Source organism: Arachis ipaensis, chromosome B07, assembly GCF_000816755.2.
Source record: "Arachis ipaensis cultivar K30076 chromosome B07, Araip1.1, whole genome shotgun sequence".
In the NCBI taxonomy this organism is placed as follows: domain Eukaryota; kingdom Viridiplantae; phylum Streptophyta; class Magnoliopsida; order Fabales; family Fabaceae; genus Arachis; species Arachis ipaensis.
In genome coordinates, this window is record NC_029791.2 from 100,065,542 (window position 1) to 100,076,470 (window position 10,929).

Here is a 10,929-nt window from a genome sequence, read left to right on the forward strand (position 1 = left end):
AAGTCAAATTTAAATAATCATAGATTTTAAAATAAGTAATAAAAAATAGACATAAAATTTAACTTTTTTGGCATGTGGTTAAATCATACTATTTTCATACATGAATGACATAAAATTCAACATTATCTTTCTAGAGTCCTCTATTTTTTAAGCTTTGTGCTTATTTTTGTGCTTTATTTTAATTTTACTAAACCAAAAGTACTAAACTAAAAAAATTAATTTGATGACTAAAAATGATGGACAAAAATAATAAATTTTGATAGGCTTCTAGTATTTTTCTATTTTAAAGTAGCATTTTAAAGTAGTGTTCACTTTGAGCGTAATAATTATTAACTAATATATGGTAGTAATTAATTGCGATCGAAGAAGAAAAGGTGGAAGGAGAATAAGAAAAGGAAGAAAGGAGAGACAACGAACCAATATAATAAGGTGAGTTCTATCCAACCCTCTCTAAAATAACATGTAAATTATCCTTTATGACATGGCTCATTTTAATTGGATGTTTAGTTTTAGTTTGAGTTAATTTAACCTAATAAGAGTTAACATGTTAACTAAAGTTTCTCTGTGCTGCTTTCTCACATGCACAATGTACATTGAGACATCACAACTGCAGTTTGCTCCATTAAAGTCCACCATTAGTGAACTGAAATCCTACATTCTTCTCCACTCGCTCACTCACTGAGTCAGTATTCCGAGTCAGACGCACCAACATTCTTTCTCAACTCTCCAATGACGAGAAGGGTTTCCAACTTCTCCGATCTGATCCAGCGAGTCACCGCAAACTGGTTCCTCCACCCTCTCGCCGTCGGGAGGTACAATGCGACCGGCAGGGACAAGGAAAATAACTCGTCACCGAGCGAGACTGAGAAAAATAGGTACGAAGAAGAAGGAGAAGAGGAAAGCAGCGACGAAGACGAAGAAGTGTTCGAGGATGAGGAGAATGACGAGGAGTTCTTTCAAGAAGAGAAAATGGTAGGAGCAAGGGTTTTGAAGGTGAAGCAAATGGAATCGATAATGGAAGAAGTTTTTGAAACAGTGTCGTCACTGAAGAGAGCTTACGTTAGCCTCCAGGAGGCACATTCCCCATGGGACCCGGAGAGGATGAGGGTTGCTGACATGGCAGTGGTGGCGGAGCTCAGGAAGCTTACAATGTTGAGGGAGCGGTTCCGCCAGAGCTCCGACGGCGGCAGAAAACAGAGGAAAAAGAGGAGAGGAAATAGAGGCGGTGGTGGCGTGTCGCTGAGGGAGGTGGTGGCGCCATACGAGGCGATGATGGACTTCAATGGAGCGAACTCTCTAAAAACATGATTTGGGGAAGAAGTAAAATTCAGTTTTTAATATTTTAATAAATTATATAATTAGTTAATTATCCATTTTAAAAAATGATTTAATTACAAAATAGTCTAACCATAGTTAATATACCAATCAATTAAAAAGTGACATGTCATAGAGGATAATTTACATGTTATTATAGGAAGATTTGAGTAAATTTACCATATAATAATGATAGTGAGACAATGATATATATGTATATAGAGAATGGTAAGAAAAAAGAATAATAAAAATAAAAAATAAAAATAAAAAATAAAAATTTTAAAAGAATAATAAAATTAGAGATAATTTAATACGTTGAATATAAAATTAAAAGAAATGAAAATTTTTTAGGCAATAACATTATGCGGAAAAAATAGTGATTTAAATATAAATTTTTATATCTATTTTAAATTAAATAAAATTGAGAAAATAAATAAATTTATAAATTTTTATCTTGATTGTTACACACAATAAGAATGTAATGATTTTAGTATTATACTTAAATTAATTTAAATTTAATTATTTTATATATTAAAAAATTAAATAACTTATAAAATTTTTAATTTTATTTATTAATAATTTATTTTTTATTAATTTTTTATATTTTTAATCCCAAATCTATAATTTAAAGTTATAAAAATAATTTTTCTAAAAATTTTGAAAAAAACTAACAATATAGTAGTTATTATTCTGTTTTAAAATTAAATAAAACTTTAAGAAAATCTTAAAAATTGAGTTATTTGGATAAATAGATGTTGATATATTAGATTTAAAAAAAGATTAAGAGTTATTACAAATAGTATTGAGAGTAGAAGAGTTATTCAATAATGTCAACTTTTTTATAAGTTAATTGTATATATTAATAGTAGCTAAAATAATAGCGTCCATATAATATTATTCTTTTAAGAAGATATAATATATTTGATATTATTTTTTATAATTATTGACAAATTTTGATAATTTGAACAAAAATTTTCAATGTTTGATATCTTAAATTTTTTTTTAAAGTAATAAAATTTGACTTTACAAGCAAGTATAAAAAATAAGTATCCATATAATTATAGATCTAAATATCCAAATTAAACAAAAAAATAATTATTTTAGTAAATCTTTAATCGCTCAAAAGTTAACACGATGTGTAGTTATGAATAAAAATAATAAATAAAAATGAGAGTTGAGATAATGGTATGGTGGTAATTATTTACAATTGGGATGAATAGAGGAAGAAAATAAAAAAGAAAAATAAAACAAGACAAACATCANTAGGCTATTTTTTTCTTCATAGAAGTGAGATGAGTGATATACCTCAACATTGTAATTTTTGATATTTTTTAAAACTGTGGGTGGTAAACAAATAAGATCCTCCGATTTGCGTTAAAAAAAATTTCAATTTTTTCACCTCAAATTCTTTTTATTTTTTAAACACAAATTGGAGATTTTTTTGTAAATAAATAAATAAATATTTTATTTACCAAAATATACCATTTCTAGTATTTTTACGAAAGTCCATCATATCTCTTGTCTCGTTTACAGTGTAAATGAAATAAGAATACACGTATCTCATTTACACTGTAAACGAGATAAGGCACAAAAAGAATAACGTGTATATTTCGTTTACAGTGTAAACGAGATACGTGAAGAGTTATGACGTTTACAGTGTAAACGAGATACGTTACGACAAAATTTCAGCAGCTATAAAAGGGTGTGCAACCCTTTGGTTTCTCTACAAACACTACATTTCTTCTTCTCTTCTATTTTTCTTATAAAAAATAAGCCAAAATATCTAGTAGTAGTGGATATGTGGTTGTAAGTGTGTATCCAAATTGTCATATAAGAAATGTAAGAACCGAGACTAATTAATCGTTTAAGTAAATAATTAATATTGGCCAAAGTAGGATCTAAAAATTTAGAATGAGAATTTGAGGATTTAAAATGATTTTTGGACTCAGTAGATTTTTCTGAGTTGGAAAATGTATTTTCTGTGAAAAATCGAGTAAAACTGCGAACTCGCAGCTGAACCGGTCGAATCGATTTAAGTCTGCCTGGTACTGTGTAAGAGCAGTAAAAACAGTAGAAAACCTCAGGAAAATATTTAAAGTAAAAAACCGGGCGTTAATTTTAAAGGTTTGGCCCAAAGTTAGGCCAAACGGGCTAAAAACGCTAACGGGTTGGACCGGGCCCAAGTTGGACCCAAGCCCAACATATATAGCACTCTATTAATGAACCCATCAGCCATAAACACACACACAAGGTGAGTGGCTGAAGTGAAAGGGAAAGGAAGAGAGAAAAGTTACTATTCACATACAACTTCAATCCATTATAACTTGAGCTACAGAGCTTCGATCGTCGCACCGTTTGCGGCCACGCGATCCTCACGAAGAGCTCTACAAAATCCATCCAATAAAGTGGTAAGAAAATCACGAAATCTCTCTCAGTTCTTTCTTCCAAAATTTCGAATTTTTTGGGTTTTGTATTGAGTGAAATTTTGTGATTTTGGGTGTTTAGGTACACTCTAGCACTTGATTACTATTGAGTTTTTGCTCCAATCATCATTGGGTAAGGTGAGAAATTAAAATCTCTTGTGGTTTTATGGATTTGATGAACCCTAGGTTGAATTGTTGTAAATTATGTGTATATAGATTGAGATTGTGATTGTTGGCACTTAATTGGAGCTTTGGAGTAATTGTTGATGCTTGTTGGAGTTGGTTGGTGAATTGGTTATGGTTGGAGGCTTAAATTGCACTCAATTTGGGTTTTTCTGCATATTGAGAATCGGCCAAGGTATGGTTTCGGTTTCTTCTATGTAATATATAATATTTCTGGACACTTAGGCTAGTGACTCATAGGATAGGATTGAACTAAATTGGTTGTTAGAATTGTTGTATGATGATGTATGATGAATTGATGATTTGGGTTGTTGATTAACTGAAATGCTGATGTTGATAGTATAGTATTGAAGATTGAGATTAGAATTGATTATGATGATTGTTGGTAATGGTGGAATGATATTTGATTAATGTGTCGGTTGAAATATGAATGTATTGTTATGTATTTGATAATGGGGATTGATGATTGCATAAGGTGGAGTGGTGAATTGATGTATGGGAAGTGTGAAATCTGATGTGTTTTGGGAGTTGATGAGATGGTGGTTTAGTTTTGATTGTGAAATTGGAAAATTGAGAACTTTGGAAATTTTGGTAAAAACGGATCTTTGGTGAACTTTGATGGATCATAACTTGAGCCTCAATTTTCAAAATTTGTTGAAATTTGCTTTAAATTAAAGTTCATTGAAAAATATTTAAATAGATATAAAGTTTGTAGGAAATAAATTTTTGTAGAGAAAGTTATGATCATTCAAAGTTTGGTGTTGAAATCTGAATTCTGTGAATGCTACAGAATTTGTGATTTTTGGTTTGTGTGCGCACACACAGCCTTGTGCGCATGTACACCCCTGTGAGTTTTTGAACCTGTGCGCATGCACGGCCTTGTGCGTACGCACACACAGGGGAAGGCCCGCTGTTGAGAGCGCTAGCACGACCCGTATGCACACACAACCAACATAATTGGAAAATTTTACATCTGTGCGTACGCACACCTCTATGCGTACACACACATTTTGAAAATATTCTGGGCGTGCGCACACACACTTTTGTGCGTATGCACATGCCCTGTTTTTCAACTAAATTCTTGTTTTTAACTGTTTCACCTTCCCAACAAACTTGTAAACTTCTGTGACACCTATTTAAGACTCTTTGGCTTATTTTCAGGTATCGAAACATGGGAAAAGATCCTAAGAGATTTAATTTGGTTATACCTTTAAAAGTTAGAAAATGGAGGCTTAGGTTTCTGGTGTACTGAGGATGGGTTTGGTGGAGTGAGAAGGGAGAAAGATATATGAATTGAGAACTGATGATCTAATGAGTTCGGAAAGGAAAGTATGAATTGACAGTGGTTGAGATGAGTCGAAGACTTGGAGTTTGAAATTATGAATTATTGATATAATGAAATAATAAATTTTTCAAAACCACTGATATAATATTTTTAAATTGAGATTATTGAGATGCTATGCTCTCGGCAGGGACGACGGCGTAAGGGCAGTGTTCGTCCCGCGTGTGTTGAGATATGAGGTCCGTGGCAAGAGTATCCAGCTCGCATCCCTTCGGATCACTAGAGTGTGCAGGGGGTTCCCATTATGATTCCGAAGGCCGACATCTCCATGGAGATGTGTCGGGTTGGCAGTTGAACCGAAAATGTGATATCACAGCCAGTAGGACAGGCATTCATCATATGCATCTTCTATCTGTTTGTATGCTTTATCGACTTAAAATTATTTGCCTAATTGTATAACATGCCTAATTGCCTATTTGAATTACTTGATATATATGCCTATACTTGTGTTTTACTTTCATTTTAATTAATTGTGCTTTCTACTGGGATTGAGGAGGTTCGGAAGGCGGTGGCAATGGGATCGCATGGAGGATAGGTTGGTGAAGGATGTGGGACAGCAGAGAGATGTTAGTTAGAAAATCCACTAAGTTAGATCACCCTTTAATATGTTAAGGTTTTAAGTTCTGCTTTCCTATTTTAGTTATGCTTTTAGATGAATCTTGTGATGGATATGAAGTTCTAGGATTGCCTCTGGCGTCTCGGAGTCTTATATCTTACATCATTGGGCACTATTACCATACTGAGAACCTCCGGTTCTCATACCATATTTTGTTGTTGTTTTTCAGATGCAGGTCGCAACCCACCTCGGTGAGTTGCTTCAATGGTGACAGAGCGGAAGATCCTGGATATATTTTGGAGTCTTTTTGCTTATTTTGTTTATATCTCTCATCTTTTGTATTTACTTTTGCCTAGAGGCTTACTTTGAGAGAAAAACTTGTATAAGCTGTTTTTAACTTTCAAAATTCTGTATTGTCTGTATATAGCTAGCCGACTTAAACTCCGCAAGTCGTGGCTAGATCTTTACATTCTTATACTCCTATATTTTGCTATATTATATCTATATCTTGTGCTTTAACCGTGGCTAGTTTCTTACGACATTATATACTTATCTTTTATTATACTGTATCTGTTTCTGGTACTTTAAGTTAGTAGCTTCGCTAGTACGTTTTGCGTTTTTCAAATCCTGTTTTTGAGCTGTATCCTTCATTGGGCTTCTAGAATATATTACTTCTTCTATATATTATTTGTATAAGTTTTAGACTTATTGTAACCTTTGATTAACCTTTGCTTTACGACGCGAGGTAAGGCTTAGGGTAATTAGGGTGTTACATTTAGAGGTATCAGATCGGTTTGTCCTCGTGAGCCTGAGGGATAGACCGATTATGCTTTAATGCATAACTTTGTGTCTTTTTCTCTGATGCTATTAGGTTATCTGTTTGATATATGCATAGCATGCTTGTTTGTGAGTGCCTTTTGGGATAATTGAAGAACTAGGCTTTTGATATTGAGACTGATCACCTTGATATCGATTGTTTAGTGTAGACAGGAACCCTAATGGCTACTTGCGTACGAGGTCGTACGCGTTCACGAGCAGAGAGTAGAAATGAGCTACTGGCCGATAACCATGCCAAATTCTTGATGGCAATGGCTAACCTTGCGAATACCATGTAGGCAAATGCTGCTGCGACTCTGCAAGCTGTGCAGAGGTTAGGCCAACTAGCCGGAAATGGAAACGGAGATGGAATTAGGAACAGTAATACGGAAGGAAATGGTGATAACATGGGAGCTGCTCCGATGACCTTGGATACTTTTCTCAAGGTTCATCTGCCAAGTTTCAGAGGTTCAACCAACCCTACAGAAGCGGATAATTGGTTTCAGGCCATGGAGCGTGTGTTACAAGCAGAGCATGTTCTGAACAACCAGTATGTAGAGTTTGATGCGTATCAGCTTTTGGGAGAGGCTCAGCATTGGTGGCAAGGAGAATGCCGCTTGCTCCAGCTTCAGAATGCCGATATCCATTGGGATGTATTCCAAACGGCTTTCTACAAGAAGTACTTTCCTGAATCTGCAAGGGAAGCAAAGGAGATGGAACTTATGTAGCTGAAGCAAGATTCCTTGTCTGTGACAAAATATACTAGCCGATTTGAGGAGCTCTGTAGGTTCTCTAGGATGTTTCAGGGTGCCCTGGAAACCTACGAAAGCTGGAAGTGCATCAAGTATTAAAGGGGCTTGAAGGATAATATCATGACTGTTGTGGCTCCTTTGGAGATTCGTATTTTCTCCGATCTGGTGAATAAAGCGAGAGTTGTTGAGGAATATGTAAAGACGGTAGCCTCGTCAAAGGACACTCATGGAGGAAACACTAGTCGGGGACGTGGCAAGTACTTTCAGGCAAGTGGTCAGAATTTCAAGAAAGGAGGACATGCACCTCAAGGTCAAGGAGGCTTTAGAAAGAACACCTATTATCAGTACCAGCGTGGCAAAGGGAGAGGAAATCAGAGTAAGGTTTCTCCAGATTTAATTTGTGATCATTGTGGACATTTTCATCCATATGACTCTTGTAAGATTAGTATATGTGGTTGCTTCAACTGTGGTTTGCCTGGTCATATTGCGAGAGATTGCACTCGTGGGAAGAAGGCAAATGCGGGTTAGAGTCAACATCAGGGGCGAGTATTTGCGATGAACGCCAAGGATGCTGCTAAGGCGGATCATCTGATGAGAGGTAACTTTTTAATTGGTGACAAGATCTTGGTTGCATTGTATGATACTAGAGCTTCGCATTCATTTATTTCGTTTGCTAAAGTTGAGGAACTAGGCTTGAAAGTGTCAAAATTAGTATTTGAATTGCATGTATATACTCGCATCAGACGGTTATGACTAGGTCAGGTTGTAGACAAGTAGGTTTCAAGCTTGAGGGTAGAGACTTTGTGCATGATTTAATTTGCTTACCAATGGTTGGGTTGGAGATGATTTTGGGGTTTGATTGGTTGTCAAAGAATCGAGTTTTGTTGGATTTCTTTGAGCGGTCAATTCAGTTTATGTTGGAAGGAGAAAATAGAGCAGTGATAGCTGAGGGTTACTACCTGAACTCTGTAACGGTGCATTGTAGTGGGGAAGAGTGTCAGGGTTATATACTGTTGGCTATAAATGCGTTAGGTGATAATCAGAAGCTAGATCAAATTCGGTAGTTAGAGATTGTTCGGAGGTGTTCCCGGAAGATATTATTGAGTTTCCACCTCAAAATGAGATTGAATTTGTGATTGAATTGGTGTTGGGAGCCGGACCAGTGTCGATTGTGCCCTATCGAATGGCTCCGATAGAGCTGGCTGAACTAAAGGCTCAGTTGGAAGAGCTTCTGAACAAGAGGTTTATTCGACAGAGTGTATCTCCGTAGGGAGCACCAATTTTATTAGTGAAGAAGAAGGACAGAGAAATGTGACTTTGTGTGGATTACTGACAGCTGAACAAAGTCACTATGAAGAACAAGTACCCGCTGCCAAGGATAGATGACTTGATGGATCAACTGCAAGGAGCTGGAGTATTTTCCAAGATTGACTTAAGATCTGGTTATCATCAGATAAGGGTGAAAGAGGATGACATTCCGAAAACTGCATTTAGGACGCGCTATAGACACTACGAGGTTGCAGTGATGTCCTTTGTGTTAACGGATGCACCTGCTGTGTTCGTGGATTATATGAACAAAGTATTTCGTTCCTTTTTGGATAAATTCGTGGTGGTTTTCATAGACGAAATCTTAGTTTATTCTAAGACGGTGAAGGAGCATGAGGAACACTTGAGAATTTTGTTGCAAATCTTAAAGGAGCGAAAATTGTATGCTAAGTTGTCCAAGTGTGAGTTTTGGAAGGAGGAAGTGAAGTTCCTAGGTCATGTGGTAAGCAAAGGAGGAATAGCCGTAGATCCTTCGAAAGTAGAGGCGGTGATGGAATGGGAAAGACCAACGACGGTGACGGAAGTTAAGAGTTTTTTGGGCTTAGCCGGGTATTACCGAATATTTATTGAAGGATTTTCCCGGATTGCACTTCCGATGACTAAGTTGACAAGGAAGGAGGTGCCGTTCGTGTGGACGTCGGAGTGTGAAGAAAGTTTTCAGACCTTGAAACAAAAGTTAACTTCAGCACTTTTTTTGATTTTACCGGAACCGCATGAACCGTTTGAAGTATACCGTGATGCTTCTTTGAAGGGTTTGGGTTGCGTGTTGATGCAACACCGGAATGTAGTGGCATACGCATCGCGTCAGCTGAGACCGCATGAGGTAAATTATCCAACTCATGACATGGAATTAGCAGCGATTGTGTTTGCATTGAAGATTTGGAGACACCACTTGTACGGAGTAAGGTTTAGCATCTTTTCTGATCATAAGGGTCTCAAGTACATCTTCGATCAGAAAGAGCTCAATATGTGTCAGAGGAGGTGGATGGAGTTGTGATTCACGTAAACTTGTCTCTCAATAATTTTTCTTCCGACAAGTGTACCAGATTGTCATCAAGTAAAAACTCACTGTAGAGTGAGGTCAAATCCCACAGGGATTGGTAGATTGCTCAATGTTAATTGGAGAGTTATGCTAGTTGAAATTGAGATTGCAGAATGTAAATTTGGCGGGAAACTTAAATTGCAAAAATGAAATGAATAGAAATTAACTTGCAGAAATTAAATGACAGAAGCTTAAATTGCATGAAATTAAATGGGAATGGGGATTAAGCATGAAATGAAAGAAGCAGAATATAAAAGAATGGGTAGATCAGAGATGGGGAAATTCATTAGGGTCATGAGATGTGAGAATTCTCCAGATCAAATTCATTCTCATCTCTTCCTTAATCAATGCATTCATTGATCTCCTTGGCAATCTTAAGTGATTAGATCCCAATTCCTTGGTAATCTAATCTCTCTAAGCATGAAAAAGTGTCCAATTTCTTGATTTAAGTGCTCATGAAAAGAGATGAAGTTTGGTCATTGATTATACCACACAAATTCATAGATCAAAGTATTGGTAGGATTACATGTCACTATATCCATCCAAATCCCAATCTAATCCAATGTGAGAAAGCAATTCTAGCATGATCTCCTCATTCCTCTCCCAAGGTTCCAAGGAGATCTAATTAAGAATAGCTTCTTTCCCAAGATAACTATCCAATTAGATGAAGAACGAAAGCTTTCTAGTAAAATCAAGAAAAAAGAAAGAAGAAGAAGAATGAAAACTAGTATTGATCCATTGAATTTACACAGAGCTCCCTAACCCAATGAAAGGGGTTTAGTTGTTCATAGCTTTCAAAATGGAAATTAGAATTGAAAGATACATTGCAGGAAATTCAACAGAGAAATCCAAAGTGCAGTAGAAAGTAAAGTGAAAAAAAAAGTAAAAAAAGGAAAAGTCCCTACTAACTCAAATTCTAAGCTATTTATACACTCTCTTCCATTGATCTTCAATCTCTGAATTGGGCTTTTGGCCTTGATGGAATTGGGTTGAATTAGCTCCAATTGGTTTCCCTTCCTGTTGAGAAGAGATCTGTTTGAAATGCAGATTCTGATGCTTTACGTTGGAGTCAACATTTGATGGCCAACGTTGACTCAAATGCTCTTCAGAAAAATCAGATAACTTTGCTATCATTGGCATTTGACTCAACGTTGGAGGGCCAACGTTCCGCTACC

At 36.0% G+C, this 10,929-nt stretch overlaps 2 protein-coding genes across 2 annotated transcripts; both read left to right on the forward strand.

Moving 5' to 3' along the window:
* On the forward strand, positions 730–1,308 carry LOC107607505. Its single transcript, XM_016309454.1, has one exon. It carries the CDS (start codon positions 730–732, stop codon positions 1,306–1,308), a length of 579 nt encoding a protein of 192 aa, XP_016164940.1.
* LOC107607507 lies at positions 5,787–8,656 on the forward strand. The gene is made up of 4 exons (XM_016309455.1): positions 5,787–5,828; positions 6,934–7,313; positions 7,488–7,909; positions 8,430–8,656. The coding sequence occupies exons 1-4, from the start codon at positions 5,787–5,789 to the stop codon at positions 8,654–8,656; spliced, it is 1,071 nt and encodes a 356-aa protein (XP_016164941.1).